This window comes from Halichoerus grypus, chromosome 10 (assembly GCF_964656455.1).
Source record: "Halichoerus grypus chromosome 10, mHalGry1.hap1.1, whole genome shotgun sequence".
In the NCBI taxonomy this organism is placed as follows: Eukaryota; Metazoa; Chordata; class Mammalia; order Carnivora; family Phocidae; genus Halichoerus; species Halichoerus grypus.
In genome coordinates, this window is record NC_135721.1 from 76,664,022 (window position 1) to 76,686,900 (window position 22,879).

Sequence of the window (22,879 nt, forward strand, 5' to 3'; positions counted from 1 at the left end):
GAGAACAAGCAGAGGGAGAGGCAGAGGGAGAGGGAGAAGCAGGCTCCCTGCTGAGCAAGGAGCCCGATGCGGAACTCGATCCCAGGACCCTGGGATCATGACCTGAGCCGAAGGCAGACGCTTAACCATCTGAGCCACCCAGGCGCCCTGGATTAGCTGACTTTTAAAAGTTATTCCATTCTTCCCACCTCGAGTTTGTAAACTATGCCTTTAATCTGTTTTTTCAGTAATTACCCCAGAAATTATACTATGCATTCTATTGTAGGACAAAACAAGGAACTTAGAATACTATAATCCTTTTTAAATGCCCTATTGTTGTCATTCTTTGAAAGACCCAAAAGATATTTTTCCGTGTTCATTTAGATGTATCTGCTTGTTTCTCACTTTCCCTGCTTGTCATTCCTTCTTGTGTTCCAGACCTTCCATCTAGGGCAATTTTCCTTTAGAATCTGCTTTGGGAGGGTCTGCCGATGACAAATTCAGTTTCTGTTTGTCTGAAAATGCCTTTATACACCTCCTTCATTCCTACAATATATTTTTCCTAGGTATAACTTTCTAGGTTGGCAGCTATTTTTTCTAAGTTATTCTTTCAATAATACTGAAAAAGCTATTTCACTGTTTTGTGGTTTCTGCTGTGCAGTCGAGAAGTCAGTCATCAGCTTATGCTCCTTTGAAGATCATCTTTTTTTCTCAGACTGATTTTTCATTTTGTCTTTGATTTTCTACATTTTCACTGTATATGGATTTCCTTTTATTTATCCTTCTTGGGGTTCACTTGATTTCTTATATCTGTGGATCGGGTCATCTTTCTTTAAATCTGTTCCAAAAAAGTCCCTGCTACTCTCTCCTCTCTTGAGACTGTGCTCATGCGTATGTTCTACCCTTCCACTTATCTCTATGCCTCTTCTCTTCTGTACCTACCATCATTTTACCATTCGATGCTACATTCTGTATACTTTCTCATAACTGATCTATTTTGAGCCGATAGAATCTGCTGTTAAACTCATCCACTGAATTTCTAATTGTAACAGTTACACTTATTTCTAAAAAACCCATTTGATGGTTTTCAAATATGGTATATCATTTTTTAAAAAGTTATTTTAGAAATTACATAGTAAACTGGAGTGCCTGGGTGGCTCAGTTGGTTAAGCGTCCCACTCTTGATTTTGGCTTGGGTCATGATGTCAGGGTCATGAGTTTGAGTCCCATGTTGGGCAATGTGCTGGGTGAGGAGCCTGCTGGGGATTCTTTCTCTCCCTCTCCCTCTTTCCTCTTCCCTCTCTAGAAAAAAAAATTACATAGTAAAATTTGCTTTTTTTGGTACAGATAGACCTACACAATCACCTCAAGATACAGAACTATACCACTACCCTTCATGCTGTCCTTTTGTAGCCAAACCCATCTTGTCTTTAATCCCTAGAAATCACTGATAGCTTCTCTGTTCCTATAGTTGTACCTTTTCCAGAATGTCATATAGATGGATTCATACAGTATGTTCTTTTGATTCTGGGTTCTTTCACTCAGCACAATGCATTAGAGACTCATCCATAGTGTTACGTCCATCAGTAATTTGTTCCTTATTACTGCCGAGTACAATTCCATTGTAGGGATAGACCACTTTATTTAAACATGGAGCAAATCGAAGGACATTTGGATTCATTTCAGTTTTTGGCAACTATGAATAAAGTTGTTACAGGTTTCCTTTTTTTTTTGAGAGAGAGAGAGAGAGTGAGTAGGGGGATGGGGAGAGGTCCGGAAAAGGGAGAGGGAGAGGGAAAGAGAGAATCTCAAGCAGACTCCACACTGAGTGCCGAGCCAGACACTGGGGCTTGTTCTCACCACCCTGAGATCATGACCTGAGCCGAAATCAAGACTAGGAGGCTTAACCAACTGAGCCACCCAGGTGCCCCTTGTTAAAGGTTTCTGTGTAGAGGGGTGCCTGGTGGGTGGCTCAGTTGTTAAGCATCTGCCTTTAGCTCAGGTCATGATTCCGGGGTCCTGGGATCGAGCCCCACATCGGGCTCCCTGCTTCAGCAGGAAGCCTGCTTCTCCCTCTCCCACTCCCCCTACTTGTGTTCCCTCTCGCTATATCTCTCTGTCAAATAAATAAATAAAATCTTTAAAAAAAATAAAAAAGGTTTCTGTGTAAACATAAGTTTTCATTTCTCTTAGGTAAATACCTAGGAGCAGGACTGCTGGGTCATGGACTAAGGGTATATTTAATTTTACAAGAAACTGCTGAAATATTTTCGAAAGTGGCTGTACCATTATGCATTCCCAACAGCAATATGAGGACTCAATTGCCCTGCATCCTCCCAGCACCTGCTATTGTCGGGTGCGGTGTTGTTTCTGTTCTGCCATTCTAACAGGTGTACAGTAATATATCACTGTAGTTTTAACTTGCATTAACTAATGTTGAGCACTTTTTCATGAGCTGATTTGCCATCTGTATATCTTCTGAGGTAAAGCATCTTTTAAAACCTTTGCCTATTTTTTATTCGGTTGTTTGTTTTCCTACTGTTGAATTTTGAAAGTTCTAAATACAAGTCCCTTGTCATGGGTGATTTACAAATATTGCCTCCCAGTCTTTTCATTTTCTTAACAGGGTCTTTCACAGAGAAAAATTTTTAAATTTTAATGAAGTCCAAATTAGGGACTGAGGTGTCCCATCTCAGAACTCTATGTAATTCTAGGTCATAAACATTTTCTGTTTTCTTTGAAAGGTTTCATAGTGTTACATTTATGCCTATGATATATTTTAAGTTAATTTTTGTATCATCTGTGATGTATAGGTCAAAGTTCTTTTTTTTTTCCATAGGAATGTTTGATTTGTTCTAGCACCATTTGTTGAAAAGACAACCCTCTCTCCATTGAATCACTGCTCCATCTTTGTCAAAGACCAACTGACCATATTTGTCTGTATGGGTCTACTTTTAGCCTCTGTTCTACCTGTACACATCCATCCCTTCATCAGTACCGCACTTGGCTTCATTATTGTAGCTTTACAGTAAGTCTTGAAATCAGGTAATATGAGTCCTCCAATTTTGTTCTTTGTCAAAATTGTTTTCACTATTCTAGTTCTCTTGCTTTTTCATGTAAATTTTGGGATCAGCTTGTCAATGCTGGAAAAATATCTTGGTGGGATTTTGATTGTTTCATCTTTATTCCCCTCCTCCTTCCCATCCCTGCCAGATTATTTCAAAGCAAATCCTCCCAGATACTATTATCACTTCATCCGTACAGATCTGGCTTCTTCCTAAATAAAAAAAATCTTTGACTCGTCATGGAAATCAAACAAATGAGCACTGGTCACTATTCTTGCTACAGAATACTGAACTGTATCCAGCCTTCCCCAGCAGACGTATACGCAGTATACTCTACCCCACATATATTAACACACCATTCTGCAGCTCAGTTTGGGGGAGAACTGACATTGTAGCAACACTGAGTCTGCCAATCTATAAATGTGGTTTTAGTCTGTTCAGGCTGCTCTAATAAAGTACCACGGACTGGGTGGCTTATGAATAACAGAATTCATTCCTCACTGCTCTGGAGGCAAGAAGCTTGAGATCAGGGAACCAGATTGGTAAACAATCTGAGGGCAGGGAGCCCTCTTAAAGGTTGTTGACTGACACTTCTTGCTGTTCCCTCACATGGCAGAAAGCAAGCAAGCAGCTCTCTGGTCTCTTCTGATAAGGGCACTAATTCCATTCGTGAGGGCTCCATGCTCATGACCTAATCATCTGCCAAAGGTCCCACCTCCTAATATCATCACATGGTGGGGTTAGGACGTTAACATATGAGCTTTGGGGGGAAATCAGATATTCAGTCCATAATGCATAATATATCACTCCATGTATTTAGGTCTTTGTTGATCTAAGCAACTTTTTTTTTTATTTTTCAGTATATAGATCCTGCATATATTTTGCTAGATACATACCAACGTATTTTATTTGTGCTATTGTAAATGGTACTTTTAAAAATTTAATTTTTCAATTGTTCACTGCTAGTTATGCAGAAATACAATCGATATTTGTGTTTTGACCTTGCATCTAGCAGTCTTGCTAAACTTAAGAGATAGATCTAAGTACTTTTTTGATATTTTGTTTAATCATGACATCTGCAAATATAGTTTTATTTCTTCCTTTCATCTGTATCCCTTTTATTTCTCTCTCTTGCCTTCGAGCACTGGCTGGGTGCTAGGACACCTTTTATAAAAGTTTCTGGTTCCTTCCAGATACTTTCAAACTTTCTTTAATTATCTTCAAACATACTGTGCACAATTGTGTTACAGCATATACCTGATTGTTTTGATATTTGATACCTGTGCGTCTGTTTCTCTTGTTTCTGCTCTGTATTAGTTTGCTAGGGCTACTGTAACCAAGTACCAAAAACTGAGCAGCTTCAACAACAGAATTGTATTGTCTCTCATTTCTGGAGGCTAGAAGTCTGAGATCAAGGTGTTGTTGGCATGGTTACTTCCTTCAAAGGGCTGTGACAGGAAAATCTCTTTCATCTCCTCTAACTTCTGGTAGTTTGCTGGCTATTGTTGGCATTCCCTGGCTTGTAGATGGTATCACCCTGATCTGACTTCATCTTCATAAGGTGTTCTCCCTGTGTGTGTGTCTATGTCCATATTTCTCCTTTTTATAAGGGCATCAGTCATAGTAGATTAGGGGCTCGCCAAACTCCAGTATGACCTTCTGTTAACTAATTATATCTGCAATGACCCAATTTCCAAATAAGGTCATATTCTGAGGCACTGGGGGTTAGGACTTCAAAATATGACTTTTGGGGAGACAAAATTAAACCCCTAACATGTTGGTTCTCATTCATAGTGCCCTACTGCTTTATATGCTTGGTCATCACTGACTATATATTTGTCATGGAGCTAAAAATATTTTCTTTAATAATTTGAAGTCTAGATAGAAGGCAGCTTTCTTTAGAGAAGATTGTTTGATTCTATTAGGTACCTACGGTCCTATCCAGTCTAGGAATACTATTATTCCTAGTATCTCAGCCAAGTTCAAGGGCTGAGATTCTCTAAATTACCCAAGTGATACAAACTCAAGCTACAAATCTATAAAGGGTTGACTTACCCCTGGTTCACACTTACTCAGATTTTATTGCTCCTTGGGCTCCCAACTTACTGTCAGGAGGATCTTCTATTAGACATCCCACCTTGAACAGACCTGTACTTTGATATCTTACCCATTGCCTCATCTACCACTCCATGAAGACATGAAAATGAATTTTCTAAAGTTCCAAGATTGGTAAACAATCTGAGGGCAAAAGTGGCTTCTATGCTAATTTATCTCTCTGGATTACCATTTCTCTCTTTTTTAAAAGATTTTATTTATTTATTTGACAGAGAGACACAGCGAGAGAGGGAACACAAGCAGGGGGAGTGGGAAAGGGAGAAGCAGGCTCCCCGCTGAGCAGGGAGCCCGGTGCAGGGCTTAATCCCAGGACCCTGGGACCATGACCTGAGCTGAAGGCAGACGCTTAACGACTGAGCCACCCAGGCACCGTGCCATATCTCTTTCAATTCTGGTCTTCTTACTTCTTACTTTTAAAAAGATTTTTCCTTTCTAGAATTTTTTTTTATCACTTTATTCTTTTCATCATGGTAAGTGTACTCTTTCATCCCCATCCCCTATCTCCCCCATTCCCCCCAGCCAACTCCCCTCTGGTACCCATCAATTTGTTCTCTATAGTTAAGAATCTTTCTTGGTTTGTCTCTCTCTCTTTTTTTCCCCCTTTGCTCATTTGTTTTGTTTCTTAAATTCCACAAATGAGTGAGATCATATGGTATTTGTGTTTGATTTATTTTGCTTACCATTATACTTTCTAACTCTATCCATGTTGTTGCAAATGGCAAGATTTCATTCTTTTTTATGGCTGAGTAATATTCGTGTGTGTGTGTGTGTGTGTGTGTGTGTGTGTGTGTGTGTGTGTATCACATCTTCTTTATCCATTCATCAATTGATGGACACTTGGGCTGCTCCCAGCTTGGCTATTGCAAATAATGCTGCAATAAACATAGGGGTGCATGTATCCCTTTGAATTAAGGGATAACGTTAATGTTTTTATATTTTGAGGATAAATACCAGTAGCGTGATTCTTGGATCATAGGGTAGTTCTATTTTTAATTTTTTGAGGACCCTCCATACTGTTTTCCACAGTGGCTGCAGCAGTTTGCATTCCCACGAATAGCTCACAAGGGCTCCTTATTCTCCACATCTTCACCAATACTTGTTGTTTCTTATGGTTTTAATTTTAGCCGTTCTGACAGGTACAAGGTGATATCTCACTATAGTTTTGATTTGCATATTGCTGATGATAAGTGATGTTTTGCATCTTTTCATGTGTCTGTTGGCCATCTAGATGTCTTCTTTAAACAGAAGTCCAAAATCAGATATCAGAAAATCTGTTCATGTCTTCTGCCCATTTTTAACTGGATTATTTGTTTTTGGGGTAATGAGTTCTTTATATATTTTGGATACTAACCCCTTACTGGATATGTCATTCACAAATATCTTCTCCCACTCAGTAGGTTGTCTTTTAGTTTTGTTGATTGTTTCCTTCACTGTGCAGAAGCTTTTTATTTTGATGTAGTCCCAATAGTTTATTTTTGCTTTTATTTCCCTTGCCTAGGGAGACATATCTACAAAAATGTTGCTATGGCCAATGTCAGAGAGATTACTGTCTGTGCTCTCTGATAGGACTTTTATGGTTTCAGGTCTCACATTTTATTCATTTTCAGTTTATTTTTGTATATAGTAAAAGAAAGTGGTCCAGTTTCATTCTTTTGCATGTGGCTGTCCAGTTTTCCCAACACCATTTGTTGAAGCTTATCTAGAATTTTAAATTTTAGGAAAGTGGTTGATGTGAATAACTTAGTTCACTATTTGGAAAAAAAGAATACTTAGTTTCTCTCTTTCATTTTAAAAACTGATTCTTCATGGTAACCTCTGTAAGTATCCAAAAATAGTGTTTTTGGAAGCTGTTTCAGACTAATGAAATACTTCCTCAAAGAGTATTTTGTTGTTTAAAATCAGTAATAATTCAATATCCTGTAATATGAGAAATTTTGAAATTCCATTTTCTCTCAGGTTTAATTTTTAAAACCTCACCTTGTATTTGGGCTTATTTGGTATCTATCAAAATGTGACAGAGAAAAAGTAATTCTAATATGGGATAATAAGGAAAATCTGTAATATATGAAATAGAATCTTTAATGAAATTAGTATCTGAAGCTAAGGGTTAGCATCTAGGATTTAATACTATTGGAAGTTGTTCCTCCTGAACTATATCAAAGAAAATAATTACTGGCATTTTAACTTTAAACAAGACAGTGATGGAGACCTTTGTTACTGAAATAAAGGGGGTATAAATGGCTACTCTAGGAAAAAGGTACGTAGTCTGGAGATTGGTGTTTTTTAATGCCAATTTTACAACTCTATCAAGACACAAATAGCAATCGATGGATAACAGTGAACTCAATCACATAATTGGGTAACTCTTAGAACGTGTAATGAGATGATGAGTCATGGGCCTGGAGTTTAGCTCAGTAAGGGGTATAATAAAGGTCTCTGAAGGAGAACGAAAGCCATAAAAGAGATCAAAGGCTCTGTCTTGATAATATTATTTCTTCTGCATGATCAGGCTATCTCATACTTTTTCCAACCTCCTACTGATCCTCTGGATGTTCCTAGGTGATAAATGACTCCATTGCTTTCAAGTCAACCAAACATGGGGACAGATTTACCTCTAGGAATGAGTAAAATGACTTTAAAACCCCCTGTTTTTGACAGCGAAGCAAAGGGGTACTGCCCTGAGTGGCCTTACATCATCTGGATGTGCTCTCTCGTCACAGTATGAAGGGCATGGGCGTATTTCAACATACTGTGAACTGAAACCCCACCCTCCACACACACAACCCCAAAGGCTTGGTTCCATCAGCCCCTCTCCCTGTCCCGCAAGCAGACACGGGCTCTTCCCAGAGCAGGGGAAGTGAGGGCCTTACCTGTGCTGTCCTCCCCAAGGCCTTCTGCAGCTTCCCGAAGCTTAATATCCATCACCCTTGTGGAAATCATGTCCAGCTCACTAAAATCAGATGGAAATTCATGTTAAAAGGGACATGGTTAACGGAAGGTAACATTGAGTGAAATGGCTTTGCTGGCTGCTTTTTGCCCACGACTTCACCTGCACACATCCCACCAAAGAGAGACGCCAGGGCAGAGTACAGGGCAGCACAGACCTAACACACGTCCACTGCTCAAGATTAGTAGCCACACAGGCGTTTATGTAATCACTGACCACAGCAATTTCATGGAAATCAATTAACTGGAACAAAAATGCTACACTAATTTATACAACACAGATTTGTTTCCTTTCTTTCAAAAAAGTGTTTTCAGAAATTATGTTTTTCTCATGGGTGAAATAAAGGGGATTAAAAGTACACTTATGGGTGGGAGGAGCAAGATGGCAGAGGAGTAGGGACCTAAATGTCTTCTGGTCCCAGGAATTCAGCTGGATAGGGATCAAACCATTCTGAACACCTATGAACTCAACAGGAGATCGAAGAAAAGAATAGCAGCAACTCTCTGAACAGAAAAGCGACCACTTTCTGGAAGGTAGGACGTGTGGAGAAGTGAATCCGAGGCCATATTCGGGAGAATAGACGGCGGGGGAGGGGCCTCCGTCAGCCGCTTCTGGCAAGTGATAGAGCCGGGGAGCACTAAATCGGAACTTTTAGAAGTCGGCTTCGCTGAGGGACATCGCTCCAGTGGCTAAGTGGGGGGTGGAACCCTCGCTGGGACAGTGTGGTCTCAGGGCCCTCAGGGTCACAGAGAGACTGGGGGTGCCTGAGTGCGGCAGAGCTCCCAGGTATCGGAGCGGGGAAGCCGGCTGCAGAGACGGAGCCGAGGCGCGGGCTCTCAGTTCGGGGTTGCCATAAACCGTGATCCGCGGCACAGTCAGGCCACTGCTCCTCCAGCAGGGACCCAACAAGCGGCAGATCCAGAGAGACTCCCCTTCCTCCCCTGCGAGGAGCGGCGCGGGAGCACACCGCAGGGATCTGCTGGGTTTGGAGACTCCACACGGGGTCGTGTGCCAGAGATAGAAACGCTCGGGACCAGGTGAGCACAGAGTGAGGCCAGAGACCAGGGAGACGGAAGTGATTGACTGCTTTTCTCTGGGGGCTCACTGAGGAGCGGGGCCCTGAGTTCTCGGCTCCTCCGGGAGGGAGACTGGGAGGCCACCATTTTCACTCTCCTCCTCCAACGCTGTACGGAAAGCTTGCAGGGAACAAAAGCTCCCGAGAGCAAACCCGAGCAGAGATTACTTAGCCCAGACCCGGCAAGGGCGGGGCAATTCCGCCTCCGGCAAAGATGTTTGGGAACCACGGCAACAGGCCCCTCCCCCAGAAGGTCAGCAAGAACCGCCAGCCAAGACCAAGTTTACCGATCAATGAAAATGGCAGAACTCCAGTGCTAGGGGTATACTGCACATAGAATCCATGGCTTTTTTCCCATGATTCTTTAGTCTTTCAAAGTTAATTTTTTTTTTAACTTTTTTCTTTTTTTTGAATTTTTCTTTTTCCCTTCTTCAACCAACATCTTATCAATCCCTTTTTTAAAAAATCTTTTTTTATTTTTCATTTTTAGAGTCATATTCTATCCCTCCATAGTAGTTAACCTTATTTTTGGTATATATATATAAGTTGTTCTCTCTTTAAAATTTTGGGATACAGTTTCTTCTATCAGACTAAAATATACTCTAAACCTCTAGTATGGCTTTGTTCTAGTCTCCTGCCTGATCACATTCACCCCCCCCCCTTTTTTTTAAATCCTCTTCTTTCTTTTTTCAACCAACTTATCTTATCGATTCCTTTTATAAAATCTTTTATAATTTCCATCTTTACAGTCATATTCCATCCCTTGATTGTATTTACCCTTATTTTTGTACATATATAAGTTTTTCTTTCTTTAAAATTTTGGGAGGCAATTTCTCCTAACAGACCCAAATATGCCCAAAATCTAGTGTGTGGCACTGATCTATACACCAGCCTGATCATATTTGATCATATTCTGTTTTTTTTTTGTTTGTTTTTATCTTTTTCTTTCTTTTCTTTTTTCTTTCTTTCCCTTTCTTTTCCCCTGGTTTCAGGTCTCTTCTGATTTGTTTAGTGTATATTTTTCTGGGGTCGTTGTTACCTAGATAGCATTTTGTTCTCTCATTCATCTATTCTCCTCTGGACAAAATGACAAGACGGAAAAAATCACCTCAAAAAAAAGAACAAGAGGCAGTACTGGCTGCCAGGGACCTAATCAATATGGACATTAGTAAGATGTCAGAACTAGAGTTCAGAATGATGATTTTAAAGATACTAGCTGGGCTTGAAAAAAGCATGGAAGATATTAGAGAAATCCTTTCTGGAGAAATAAAAGGACTAAAATCTAACCAAGTCGAAATCAAAAAGGCTATTAATGAGGTGCAATCAAAAATAGAGGCTCTAACTGCTAGGATAAATGAGGCAGAACAGAGAATTAGTGATATAGAAGACCAAATGGTGGAAAATAAAGAAGCTGAGAAAAAGAGAGATAAACAACTACAGGATCATGAGGGCAGAATTCGAGAGATAAGTGATACCATAAGATGAAACAATATTAGAATAATTGGGATCCCAGAAGAAGAAGAAAGAGAGAGAGGGGCAGAAGGTATATTGGAGCAAATTATAGCCTAATTTGGGTAAGGAAACAGGCATCAAAATCCAGGAGGCAGAGAGAACCCCCCTCAAAATCAATAAAAATAGGTCAACACCCCGACATCTAATAGTAAAACTTACGAGTCTCAGAGACAAAGAGAAAATCCTGAAAGCAGCTCGGGACAAGAGGTCTGTAACCTACAATGGTAGAAACATTAGACTGGCAACAGACCTATCCACAGAGACCTGGCAGGCCAGAAAGGACTGGCATGATATATTCAGAGCACTGAATGAGAAAAATATGCAGCAAATATGCAGCTGGATACTATATCCGGCTAGGCTGTCATTGAAAATAGAAGGAGAGATAAAAAGCTTCCAGGACAAACAAAAACTAAAGGAATTTGCGATCATGAAATCAGCCCTACAAGAAATATTGAAAGGAGTCCTCTCAGCAAAGAGAGAGCCTAAAAGTAACATAGACCAGAAAGGAACAGAGACAATATACAGTAACAGTCACCTTACAGGCAATACAATGGCACTAAATTCATACCTTTCCATAGTTACCCTGAATGTAAATGGGATAAATGCCCCAATCAAAAGACACAGGGTATCAGATTGGATAAAAAAACAAGGCCCATCGATATGCTGTCTGCAAGAGACTCATTTTAGACCCAAAGACATCCCCAGATTGAAAGTGAGGGGGTGGAAAACCATTTACCATGCTAATGGACACCAAAAGAAAGCTGGGGTGGCAATCCTTATATGAGACAAATTAGATTTTATTTTATTTTATTTTATTTTATTTTTTACAAAATAGTTCTTTTTATTGTGGTAAAAAAACACATAACATTAAATTTACTATCTTAACCGGTTTTGGGTGTTCTGTAGTGTTAAGTATATTCATATTGTTGTGCAACGCATCTCTAGAAGTTTCTCATCTTGTAAAACAGAAGGTCTGAACACACTGAACACAAATTTCCCCTTCCTCCTCTCCCCAGCCGTCGGAAACCACATTTTTACTGTTTCTATGATTTTGACTGCTTTAAATGCTTCGTGTAAGTGGAATCATATAGTATGTGTCCTTTTGTGACTGGCTTATTTCATTCAGCATAAGAGACAAATTAGATTTTAAACCAAAGACTATAATAAGAGATGAGGAAGGACACTATATCATACTTAAAGGGTCAATCCAACAAGAAGATCTAACAATTGTAAATATCTATGCTCCTAACATGGGAGCAGCCACTTATATAAGCCAATTAATAACAAAAGCAAAGAAACACATCGACAACAATACAATAATAGTGGGGGACTTTAACACCCCCTCACTGAAATGGACAGATCATCTAAGCAAAAGATCAACAAGGAAATAAAGACTTTAAATGATACACTGGACCAAATGGACTTCACAGATATATTCAGAACATTCCATCCCAAAGCAACAGAATACATATTCTTCTCTAGTGCCCATGGAACATTCTCCAGAATAGGTCACATCCTAGGTCACAGATCGGGTCTCAACCAGTACCAAAAGACTGGGATCATTCCCTGCATATTTTCAGGCCACAATGCTTTGAAACTAGAAGTCAATCACAAGAGGAAAGTCAGAAAGAACTCAAATACATGGAGGCTAAAGAGCATCCTACTAAAGAATGAATGGGTCAACCAGGAAATTAAAGGAGAATTTAAAAAATTCATGGAAACAAATGAAAATGAAAACACAACTGTTCAAAATCGTTGGGCTGCAGCAAAGGCGGTCCTAAGAGGAAAGTATATAGCAATACAAGCCTTTCTCAAGAAACAAGAATGGTCTCAAATACACAATCTAACCCTACACCTAAAGGAGTTGGAGAAAGAACAGCAAATAAAGCCTAAACCCAGCAGGCAAAGAGAAATAATAAAGATCAGAGCAGAAATCAATGAAATAGAAACCAAAAGAACAGTAGAACAGATCAACGAAACCAGGAGCTGGTTCTTTGAAAGAACTAACAAGATTGATAAACCCCTGGCCAGACTTATCAAAAAGAAAAATGACCCAAATAAATAAAATCATGAATGAAAGAGGAGAGATCACAACCAACACCAAAGAAATACAAACAATTATAAGAACATATTATGAGCAACTATATGCCAGCAAATTAGATAATCTGGAAGAAATGGATGCATTCCTAGAGATGTATCAACTACCAAAACTGAGCCAGGAAGAAATAGAAAACCTGAACAGACCTATAACCACTAAGGAAATTGAAGCAGTCATCAAAAATCTCCCAACAAACAAGAGCCCAGGGCCAGATGGCTTCCCAGGGGAATTCTACCAAACATTTAAAGAAGAATTAATACCTATTCTTCTGAAACTGTTCCAAAAAATAGAAATGGAAGGGAAACTTCCAAACTCGTTTTATGAGGCCACCATTACCTTGATCCCAAAACCAGACAAAGACCCCATCAAAAAGGATAATTACAGACCAATATCCTTGATGAACATGGATGCAAAAATTCTCACCAAAATACTAGCCAATAGGATTCAACAGTACATTAAAAGGATTATTCACCACGACCAAGTGGGATTTATTCCTGGGCTGCAAGGGGTTCAACATCCGCAAATCAATCAATGTGATACAATACATTAATAAAAGAAAGAACAAGAACCATATGATCCTCTCAAAAGATGCAGAAAAAGCATCTGACAAAGTACAGCATCCTTTCTTGATCAAAACTCTTCAGAGTATAGGGATAGAGGGTACATACCTCAATATCATAAAAGCCATCTATGAAAAACCCACAGCAAATATCATTCTCAATGGGGAAAAACTGAGAGCTTTCCCCCTAAGGTCAGGAACGCGGCTGGGATGTCCACTATCACCACTGCTATTCAACATAGTATTAGAAGTCCTAGCCACAGCAATCAGACAACAAAAAGAAATAAAAGGCATCCAAATCGGCAAAGAAGAAGTCCAACTCTCACTCTTTGCAGATGATATGATACTTTATGCGGAAAACCCAAAAGACTCCACCCCAAAACTGCTAGAACTCATACAGGAATTCAGTAAAGTGGCAGGATGTAAAATCAATGCACACAAATAAGTGGCATTCCTATACACCAACAAGACAGAAGAAAGAGAAATTAAGGAGTCGATCCCATTTACAACTGCACCCAAAACCGTAAGATACCTAGGAATAAACCTAACCAAAGAGGCCAAGAATCTGTACTCAGAAAACTATAAAATACTCATGAAAGAAATTGAGGAAGACACAAAGAAATGGAAAAACGTTCCATGCTCATGGATTGGAAGAACAAATATTGTGAAGATGTCAATGCTACCTAGAGCAATCTACACATTCAATGCAATCCCTATCAAAATACCATCCACTTTTTTCAAAGAAATGGAACAAATAATCCTAAAATTTGTATGGAACCAGAAAAGACCCCGAATGGCCAGAGGAATGTTGAAAAAGAAAAGCAAAGCTGGCGACATCACAATTCTGGACTTCAAGCTCTATTACAAAGCTGTAATCCTCAAGACAGTATGGTACTGGCACAAAAACAGACACATAGATCAATGGAACAGAATAGAGAGCCCAGAAATGGACCTTCAACTCTATGGTCAACTAATCTTTGACAAAGCAGGGATGAATGTCCAGTGGAAAAAAGACAGTCTCTTCAACAAATGGTGTTGGGAAAATTGGACAGCCATGTGCAGAAGAATGAAACTGGACCATTTCCTTACACCACACACAAAAATAGACTCAAAATGGTTGAAACACCTAAATGTGAGACAGGAGTCCCATCAAAATCCTAGAGGAGAACACAGGCAGCAACCTCTTCGACCTCAGCCATGGCAACTTCTTCCTAGAAACATCGCCAAAGGCAAGGGAAGCAAGGGCAAAAATGAACTATTGGGACCTCATCAAGATAAAAAGCTTTTGCACAGCAAAAGAAACAGTCAACAAAACCAAAAGACAACCGACAGAATGGGAGAAGAAATTTGCAAATGACATATCAGATAAAGGGCTAGTATCCAAAATCTATAAAGAACTTATCAAACTCAACGAACCCAAAGAACAAAAAATCCAATCAAGAAATGGGCAGAAGACATGAACAGACATTTCTGAAAAGAAGACATCCAAATGGCCAACAGACACATGAAAAAGTGCTCAGCATTGCTCGGCATCAGGGAAATCCAAATCAAAACCTCAATGAGATACCACCTCACACCAGTCAGAATGGCTAAAATTAACAAGTCAGGGAATGACAGATGTTGGCGGGGATGCAAAGAAAGGAGAACCCTCCTACACTGTTGGTGGGAATGCAAGCTAGTGCAGCCAGTCTGGAAAACAGTATGGAGGTTCCTCAAAAAGTTGAAAATAGAGCTACCATATGATCCAGCAATTGCACCACTGGCTATTTACCCCAAAGATACAAACGTAGGGATCCGAAGGGGTACGTGCACCCCGATGTTTATAGCAGCAATGTCCACAATAGCCAAACTGTGGAAAGAGCCAAGATGTCCATCGACAGATGAATGGATAAAGAAGAGGTGGTATATATATACAATGGAATATTATGCAGCCATCAAAAGGAATAAGATCTTGCCATTTGCAACAACATGGATGGAACTGGAGGGTATTATGCTAAGCGAAATAAGTCAATCAGAGAAAGACATGTATCACATGACCTCACTGATATGAGGAATTCTTAATCTCAGGAAACAAACTGAGGGTTGCTGGAGTAGTGGGGGGTGGGAGGCATGGGGTGGCTGAGTGATAGACATTGGGGAGGGTATGTGCTATGGTAAGTGCTGTGAATTGTGTAAGACTGTTGAATCACAGACCTGTACCTCTGAAACAAATAATACATTATATGTTAAAAAAAAAAAAAAAAAGAAGGTAGCAGGAAGGGAAAAACGAAGGGGGGGGAAATTGAAGGGGGAGATGAACCATGAGAGACTATGGACTCTGAGAAACAAACTGAGGGTCCTAGAGGGGAGGGGGTGGGGGGATGGGTTAGCCTGGTGATGGGTATTAAAGAGGGCACGTACTGCATGGAGCACCGGGTGTTATATGCAAACAATGAATCATGGAACACTACATCAAAAACTAATGATGTAATGTATGGTGATTAACATAACATAATAAAAAAATAAATTAATTAAAAAAAAAACACAGTGTCTTCTACTCCATACATACTAACTCACCATTTATATGGAAAGCTATTTATGACTGGCAGTTACTATGTATCCTCAGACTTTACAAGGGGCTCAAACATCCAATTAGCCAACTAACATTTACCAGTTGTACACAGCACATAATGGGAAATAATGGGAGAAATACAAAGAAAATATTTCACAGAGGAAATATTTTTGTTGGTCTTTGCCAGAGTTGGGTCTAACATTTAGGTCTTTAATATTAATGTCAAAATGTCCACCTTCCAATTAGCCAATTCCTGAAAAGGTGAACAAAGCTTTACTGGCTTTGCTTCTCAATTTGCATATAATTTGGTTTCATAAAGATGTCTGGTCAACAGAACGAAGGGGAAAAACCCCGCATGATCATCTCAACTGATGCAGAAAAATATATCTGACAAAATTCAATACCCTTACATGATAAAAACACTAAAAAAATAGGATTAGGAATAGAAGGAAACTCAACATAATAAAGGCCACCCACATATGACAAACCCAGAGCAAACATCATCCTCAACAGTGAAAAACTGAAAGCTTTTCCTCTAAGATCAGGAACAAGACAAGGGTGCCTAATTTCACCACTTCTATTCAACAGAGTATTAGAAGTCCTAGTCAGAGAAATTAAGCAAGAAAAAGAAATAGAAGGCACCCAAATTGAAAAGGAAGAAGTCAAGTTATCTCTGTTTGCAGATGACATGATCTTATATGTAGAAAATCATAAAGATCCCCCCCAACACAAAAAACTGTTAGAACAAATAAATGAATTCAGCAAAGTTGCAGGACACAAAATGAACACATGAAAATCAGTTGTTTTATACAGGGACAATGAACAATCTGAAAAGGAAATTAAGAAAAATGCTTCCATTTATAATAGCATCAAAAAGAATAAAATACTCAGTAACATTTTACCAAGGAGATGAAAGACTTGTACACTGAAAACTATAAAATGTTGCTGAAAAAAATTAAAGAAGATACAAAAAATGGAAAGAGATCTCCTGTTCATGGACTGGAAGGCTTATTGTTATGATATCCCCAAAGCAGTGTACAGATTCAATGTAATCCCTATCAAACACTCTGATCCCATAGTGTCCTGACGTTCTCTGAAACTGTGGTGGGGGCAGGGAGAAGGAGTACCAGGGCATTTATATGGAAATAAAGAGGGAGCAAAGAAGGAAAAGCAGGAAAACAAGAAGCAAGGAGAGTCAAAATAGTAAGGATTGGTTAAGAATGACCAACTATTTCCCTGGGTACCATCCTTAAGGCTGCCACTGAACTAGAAAGTCCAAGTGCAAGAGCTTTCTACTGCTTGAACCACAACAATTGCAATGAACTATCAAGGATGTAATGTATCATCTGAATTACCTCATTTAACCCCAGGAATCTTTAGTATTCACATTTTGGGACTGAGAACATACATTAAATAAGTGTATTAACTGGCTCAAAGTAGCAAAGCAGAGACACCAACCTGTGTTCTCATGTTGACTGTATATCTAGCAAGGGCAGGCACTTTTGCAGCCTGGGACACAGTGATGGATGAGACTGACATGCTCCCTGCCTCTTGCAGGTGCTGACCCAGTGAAGGGGAGAGTCCTGAGCTGTCCTCAGAGGGGCTTCAAGGAAGCTAGGAAATCAAAGGACATGCATCTCCCACTAAAATGACTGTTTGTCAAGCAGCCTTGTGCAGAAACATGCCTGTGCCCAGAGGCCAGAGGCCCCAGGAGACCATCCACTGGGTTTGCCAGAGTATCTTAGTTTAGGGGGAAGGGGCTTGAGGCTGTCATTATATATCTATTATCACTCTTGAGAAGTCATGATTGTGCCGGTCTCTGTGAGAGTGTGTGTGCACAAGCCCCATGGGATGGGGTGTGGAAGGGCACTGCATACCACTGAGTGCAGAGCAGATCTAGATGCTCACACTTGCTTCTGCCTGGCGTGAATGATGTGGACGTGATGCAGTCATACAGGGCAGCAGGTTCAGGAGCAGGTGGGTGCGGGGGAGGCCCAAGAGAATGGCCCAGTCTTCACCTTGCTGTAAGGCACATCCTGGTGGGGCCAGATGCAGAGAGCACCACCAGATACCAAGGCTGCTAATGGACTCACACACACAGGCAAAAGTCACCCGACAGATGAAGGGATCACATGGGAATCATGCTCACCTTACATGGGAGGTTTTAAAACCTGCTCATATTTTCTGTTCCAAACATCTTCATACCAATAAGAGTGCAATATGGTGCAAAGGAAAAGGGCAAAGCCTGGGACATCAGGCAGTCCTGGGGTTGAAGCGTCACCCCACCACACACCAGTGCTGGGCCTCAGTTTCCTCATATACAAAATGGGGACAATAATGCTTTATTTTTTATTTTTTTTTTTTAAGATTTTATTTATTTGATAGAGAGACACAGTGAGAGAAGGAACACAAGGCAGGGGGAGTGGGAGAGGGAGAAGCAGGCTTCCTGCTGAGCAGAGAGCCCGATGCGGGGCTCGATCCCAGGACCCCAGGATCATGACCTGAGCCGAAGGCAGACGCTTAACGACTGAGCCACCCAGGCGCCCCCAATAATGCTTTATTTAAATGGACTGCGAACACAGCACACAAAGCCCTTGCTGAGAACAGCTGTCAGTTTCCGCAGCTTGTTCCTCACTGCATGCTACTGTATGTCTCTGCATAAACATAAACAAGAGTACACCCAACCAGCACATCCTGGGGGCAGATGAGTTTGATTCTATCTCATGAAGACAGTCCCTTGTGCAAGAGGCTCACTTTAGAGCCAACGTTACCAGTCAAAGATCAAGACATCTGGATTCCCAGAGGATCCCTGTGCTTCCCAATGCCCTGCAGCCTGAAGGACCTTGTCCAGCAAAGTGAATCAAACCACTGCCAGGTAACTGGTAAGAACACACTCCAGGCACAGAGGAATGTCTGCCCTCTGAGACTGTGGAGTGTGCACATGGAGGACCTTCCTCTTCACTCAGACACCCCACAGGGTAATACTCCACAGCTGTTACCATGGAATGTCTTCTCTACTCGGCCCAAGGACTTGCCCTTCTAAACACATGTTCTCCCACTCCTAGTAAAATTCAATGACAAGCCAGAAGAAAGAAAACCATAATGAGAAAGGCAATGTGGCAAACACCCTATAACACTCAGCACCCCTTTTGCTTGAACTCAAAGTTCACCTCAGGCCACCTCAATGGCCCCTCTACCAGCTTTCTGCCCTCTAGCACCACACCCAACCTCTGTTGTTCTGACAGCTCAAGTCCAAGGTAAAAAACTTATTCTTCAAATCTAGACCTGAGGGGGCCTCTTCAAGGGTTCTCACTGACTTAAAAGGGGACTGAGCCTCTAGCCCCCTCTGTAGTTCACAGCACTCATCAGTGTGATCTGGGCATCTACAGAATGCAGGGGGAGTCCTGCCTCTAATGAAGGCTACCTGGGGGGGAGGGGCTGCCCCACTCATTCTCTCTGAACCCTAACTGTAACCACAGGCTTCTTCCCAGCTTATGGCAGAATTTCATCATTAGTTGCAGCTTTTATTGGAAAATTCTACAAAACTTCATTCACATGAAGAATGAGAATAGATTTTAATACAGTATTTTAAAGGTTCTAATCCATTATATTTACCTACACAGGGCAAAGAAAAATATCCATACCCTGACTGCATAACCTGAGCACATAATTATGTATGAAAGCCTTAGTGTTCATCCCCACAGACCTGCCAATCCCACAACACCCTCCAGGCCATGTTCAGATCCCCGTGGTATTCTTTCTCAGCCCTTGTACCTTCTTTCATAATGCCCACCAATGCCATCAACAAGACTTGTTTATAAGATGTATGCCTAACATTCCCCCCCTTCCAAGACCGTGAGCTTGGTAGGGCGAGCTCTGTGCCAGTTACATCCATTGCTCTCCTACCAGTACCTAGGACAGTGCCTGGGGCAAGGAACTGAACACAACACAGGAACGAGACAGCTGACAAAATGAGAGAGGCTTCTGCAGATGACTGACAGAGGTACCAAGAGAATGAAATGCAGTAAATCATCCAGTTCCAGAAACAGATCTTACTTTTACAATCTGATTTAAGCCTGGGAAAATCCTCCAGGAAACTGATACCTGACTTTGTAAAAAATAAATAATCCTTGTCATGACCCTTCCTTAATGGAAATTGAAGGAGAACTGAAGGAAACTCTCTTTTCTTTACAAAGCAACACGACTTTGAAAAGATTAAAAACAGAGGTAAATTTGGCCCAAGTGATGGTATTTCAGTAAGGCCAAATCTGTGTGTGCTTCTCCTGTGCCTTTTCCAGTGCCTGTGGCTCCAATCCTGGAGAAGGCTGACTCTACCTTTGTCTGACACCCTCAGGGTGAGTGATGACAATTACAATTAAGAAACTTTTAAGAAAATTAAAAGCCAATGATCACAGATCCACAAATGCAGTTTATGTTGTTTAGAAGCAAATCAAAATGAATCTGAATACCAACGTTCTTGTGCCAAATCATCCAAAAATCCTAGTACCATTCCCAAATATCTGCCTTGAAAGTATCATCTAATCACTGGAGTCTTTTGCTTTTCAATGTCCTGCAAATGGGAGAACACTGAGAGAGAATTCAGAGACTCAGATCTAGTGCTTCTTCCTACATGATGCAAAAACTGACAAATATAAAATTCAACAATAGTTGAAGATTTCAATACCCTACTCTCAATAACTGATAGAACAACTAAGCAGAGTATCAATAAGGATATAAAAGATTTGAAGAACAATTTTAACCAACTAGATCTAATAGAAATCTATAGAACACTCCACCCAACAGAATGAACAGCCTTCTCAAGTGCACATGAGAGATGCTACAGAATAGACCACAACTAGGCCCTAAAACAAGCCCAGACAGATTTAAAAGGCTTGAAAGTACAGAAAATGTTTTCTTTTTTTTAATTTTTTAAAAATTTTATTTTATTATGTTATGTTAATCACCATACATTACATCATTAGTTTTTGATGTAGTGTTCCATGATTCATTGTTTGCGTATAACACCCAGTGCTCCAGAAAGTATGTTTTCTGACAACCATGGCCATGGAATGAAATTAGAAATAAATAAGAGAAGGAGAGGGGCGCCTGGGTGGCTCAGTCATTAAGCGTCTGCCTTCGGCTCAGGTCACGATCCCAGGGTCCTGGGATCGAGCCCCGCATCGGGCTCCCTGCTCAGCGGGAAGCCTGCTTCTCCCTCTCCCACTCCCCCTGCTTGTGTTCCCTCTCTCGCTGTCTCTCTCTCTCTGTCAAATAAATAAATAAAATCTTTAAAAAAAAAAAAAAAGAAAGAAATAAGAGAAGGAGATTTGGGAAAGTCACAAATATGTGGAAATTAAATAATACACTCCTAAATAACTAATGAAATGGCTGTATTAATGTCAGAAATAAAACAGATCTTTAAGAGAAAACTGTTACCAGAGATAAATAGAGTCTTTCTATAATGATAAATTGGTAAACCCATCAGGAAGATAGAACAGTTATAAACAGGTATGTACCTAAAACCAAAGCCTCAATGTACATGAAGCAAAAATTGATAAAATGGAGAGAGACAATTCAATAATAATAGTGGCAACTTCAATAACTGGAGACCTCACTTTCAAAAATGGATAGGGGCGCCTGGGTGGCTCAGTCGTTAAGCGTCTGCCTTCAGCTCAGGTCATGATCCCAGGGTCCTGGGTTCAAGACCCACATAGGGTTCCCTGCTCAGCAGGAAGCCTGCTTCTCCCTCTCCCACTCCCCCTGCTTGTGTTCCCTCTCTCGCTGTGTCTCTCTCTGTCAAATAAATAAATAAAATCTTAAAAAAAAATGGATAGAACAAATAGGCAGAAACTCAACAATGATGGATAGGAATTAAGCAAGTGTATAAATCAATTACAATATATATATATATTGTATTTATACAATAGAAAGAATACCACAGGGATCTGAACATGGCCTGGAGGGTGCTGTGGGATTGGCAGGTATGTATATGTATGTATGTATGTATGTATGTATGTATGTATGTATGAGTGTGTGTGCATATATATATACATACATATCACTCCATTCAACAACAAAATACATAGTTGCCTTACCTGCATATAGAACATTACCCATGATACCATATGGTAGGCCATAAAACAAGACTCAATAAATTTGAAATGAATTAGTTCAAATAAAGCACATTCTTCAACCACAATGGAAGTAAGTTAGAAATCAAAAGTATAAAGTATTTGGGGAAATTTACATACATGCAGAAATTACATAATGCACTGCTAAATAACCAATCAGATCAAAGAAGAAATAACAAGAGATACTATAACATACTTTGAGATGAATCAAAACAAAAACACAACACACCAAGACATGTGAGATGCAATTAAACACTGCCTAAAAGAATGTATGCCTATAAACACCTACATAAAAAGATCTTAAACCAATATCATAACTTTCCACTATATGAAACTAGAAAAAGAAGAGCAAACTAAACTGAAAGCAAACAGAAGCAAGAACATAATAAATATTGGAGCAAAAATTAATGAAATATAGAATAGGAAAACATTTTGAAAATCAATGAAACAAAAGTTGATTCTTTAAAAAGATGAATGAGGTTGATAGACCTTCAGCTAAACTTAATAAAAGGAGAGAAGATTCAAATTACTAAAACCAAAAATAAAAGAGCATCACTACAGATCTTAGAGACATAAGAACGGTAATAAAGGGATATTATGAATAATTATATTCCAAAAAATAGGTAACTTAGATGAAACGGACAAATTCCTAGAAAGACCAAAACCACTGAATTTGAATCAATAAGAAACAGAAAATCTGACTACACTTATAATAAGAAAAAGGACTGAATTAGTCACTTAAAATTTCCCACAAAGAAAAGCCCAGGCCCAGATATCTTTACTGTTGCATTCTATCAAACATTTACAGAAGAATTAATAGCAAACTTTCCCTTTCTAAACTGTTCTC

At 40.0% G+C, this 22,879-nt stretch overlaps 1 protein-coding gene across 4 annotated transcripts in view; it reads right to left on the reverse strand.

Moving 5' to 3' along the window:
* CRACDL (CRACD like) overlaps positions 1-22,879 on the reverse strand; it is a 137,314-nt gene that overhangs the window by 47,403 nt on the left and 67,032 nt on the right. For all 4 annotated transcript variants that reach the window (XM_036110742.2, XM_078056656.1, XM_078056653.1 and 1 more), the window contains exon 2: positions 8,030-8,109. In XM_036110742.2, the coding sequence (XP_035966635.1) occupies positions 8,030-8,099 (70 nt within the window). In that variant the 5' untranslated portion in view covers positions 8,100-8,109. The remainder of the gene's footprint in view (positions 1-8,029; positions 8,110-22,879) is intronic.